The sequence below is a fragment of the Fulmarus glacialis genome, unplaced genomic scaffold, assembly GCF_000690835.1.
Source record: "Fulmarus glacialis isolate BGI_N327 unplaced genomic scaffold, ASM69083v1 scaffold19365, whole genome shotgun sequence".
Lineage (NCBI taxonomy): Eukaryota > Metazoa > Chordata > Aves > Procellariiformes > Procellariidae > Fulmarus > Fulmarus glacialis.
In genome coordinates this window covers 1-2027 of record NW_009211370.1, presented here as the reverse complement: position 1 = coordinate 2027, position 2027 = coordinate 1, and the positions used below count along the sequence as shown (strand labels likewise).

The 2027-nt window shown below is 57.8% G+C and overlaps 1 protein-coding gene across 1 annotated transcript; it reads right to left on the bottom strand.

The window, feature by feature from the left end:
* Positions 1-4: 4 nt before the first annotated feature.
* Positions 5-1959, bottom strand: RAB7B (RAB7B, member RAS oncogene family; the record flags this gene model as incomplete). The annotated part of the gene is made up of 5 exons (XM_009577527.1): positions 1907-1959; positions 1632-1758; positions 1131-1346; positions 604-729; positions 5-77 (listed from the first exon to the last, which is right to left on the bottom strand). Coding segments are annotated over exons 1-5 (595 nt in total), but the record flags the coding sequence as incomplete, so codon positions are not given.
* Positions 1960-2027: the final 68 nt, after the last annotated feature.

Here is a 2027-nt window from a genome sequence, read left to right as displayed (position 1 = left end):
CAGCAGCTCTTCTTGGGCTTGTCATTGGGAGTGAGTTTGATGGAGTCAGTTAAATAACTCTCAAAAATCCCTTTATACTGGAAAAAACAGAGAAAAGAAAGGGTGAGTGGTGTTAGCTCAGAGTCAGCCTGAGCGGACCGAAGGACTGGGGAGCACAGGTTCAGTCCCGATGTATGATTAAAGACAAAATCCAGAGAAAAGCCGCCTGGCTCAGCCGAGGAGCGGGGCCACCCCTCTTTCTTGGCGTGGGGGCACGAAGGGCCCCCTGGGGAGGGCGCTCGGGGACACGAAGGTCCCCGTGGGATGGCCGCTAGAGGACAGTGCTGGCGCGCTGTGCGGTGCCGCATGCCCCGTTCCTGTTTCCATGGGCAAAGAGAAATAGCAATTCTTATTATTTTCTAACTTGTTTTAGATCTATTTTAAGAAATCAAACACTGATGCATTTCTTTTCCTGGGGCTCTCCTACACGTTATAAATAGAAGATATTCTGCATCAGAAGGTGGGCTGTGAGGGTCTGTTGGATCAGCTCCGGGGAGCGGCTGAGTCCGGCTCCCACCCGAATCCCTGCTGTGGGCACAGGCTTGGTGCGGGATCGATGCTCACCGTTGTTAATGCCTGCTTTGCGAGGGTCTCGAAAGCCTCTGCAACATTGATGTTGTTCTTGGCGCTGACTTCAAAATAAGGGATGTCTTTCTCCTTGCACCAGGCTGAGGCAGTCTCCTTGGGTACCTGCGGGAAAGGAGGATGGAGCCACAACACAGCCCTGCGCAGGGCTGCCCGTAGCTGCTGGAGGGTTGGCAGAGGGGACCCTCCTCGCCCATCCAGGCCCTGCGGGGTGAGGGCGGGATGCTGGCAGCGCAGGCAGCTATCTGAGATGCTGAATTCCCGCTGCCCTTAGTCGGGACAATCTCTGCTGCAAAGGACAGTGCGAAGAGGCTGCTTATGCCCTCCGAGAGGCATGGGGGAGGCAGGAGCAGTGGGTGCCCAGCAGCTCCTTGCCCAGGAGCCCTGGTTTTCACGTGAACATCAGAAGGTGGCTGGTTCTGCAGGCGAAGGATCAGCGCTCGTAAGATGTTGGAGCACTAAGGCGTCCCAAACCACGCACCCCTCTCTCTCTCCTCCGCCCTTACCTGCCGATCGCAGATGTCTATTTTGTTCCCCAGCACGACCATGGGGAAATCTTGCTCCCTTGGAATGACCTTCTCCAGGAAGTCATCTCTCCAGTTGTCCAGGGACTCAAAGGACTCCCTGTCCGTCACGTCGAAGGCCAGCATGCAGCCATCCGAGCCTTTGTAAAAGGTTGACACCATGGACCGGAATCGTTCCTGTCCCCCCGTGTCCCAGATCTAGGGCAGAGAAGGGCACAGGTACAGACACACGACACGAGCGGCGCGGATGTTTGCAGCCCTGTGCTCTGTTAAGCTCAAGGGATCAGCTTCAGGGAGTGCTGAGCCCCCAGAACTCATGTGGGATTTCAGTATAGTTCACGGGTGCTCAGGACTGCTGAAAATCAGGCCCTGCAAATCCAGCCCCGCACCTCATGACACACATTTGGGGACAGCAGGAGATGGTGGGACACACGTGCCCGTGGGATCATGGTGGGCACCCCGGGCAGTCCCAGCCCCGCTCACCTGCAGTTTCAGGGGGGTGTTGTCCACCGCGAGGACTTTGGTCAGGATGCTGGCGCCCAGCGTGGTGCGGTAGTCTTCGTAAAACGTCTTGTGCACGTACTGGTGCAGGAGGGAGGTTTTGCCCACGCTGACGGGAGGGAAGGGACACGGGTGAGGATTTGCACCGTGAAGCCGGGCTCAGGGGATCAGCCATAGCAAGGACAGGGGCTGCAACCCTCAGGCTCCCGGGCCAGCACACGTGGGGCTTCCCTCCCATCGCCGGCACCGCTCCTTACCCCAGAGCTCCTATGATAATTATCTTCAGATCCACCTTCTTGCTGGTATCCATGGACAGGCCCTGCGGGACGAGATGGGGTCACCCAGCTGTGGGGATGGGACTGGCTCCCGGCAAGCCCC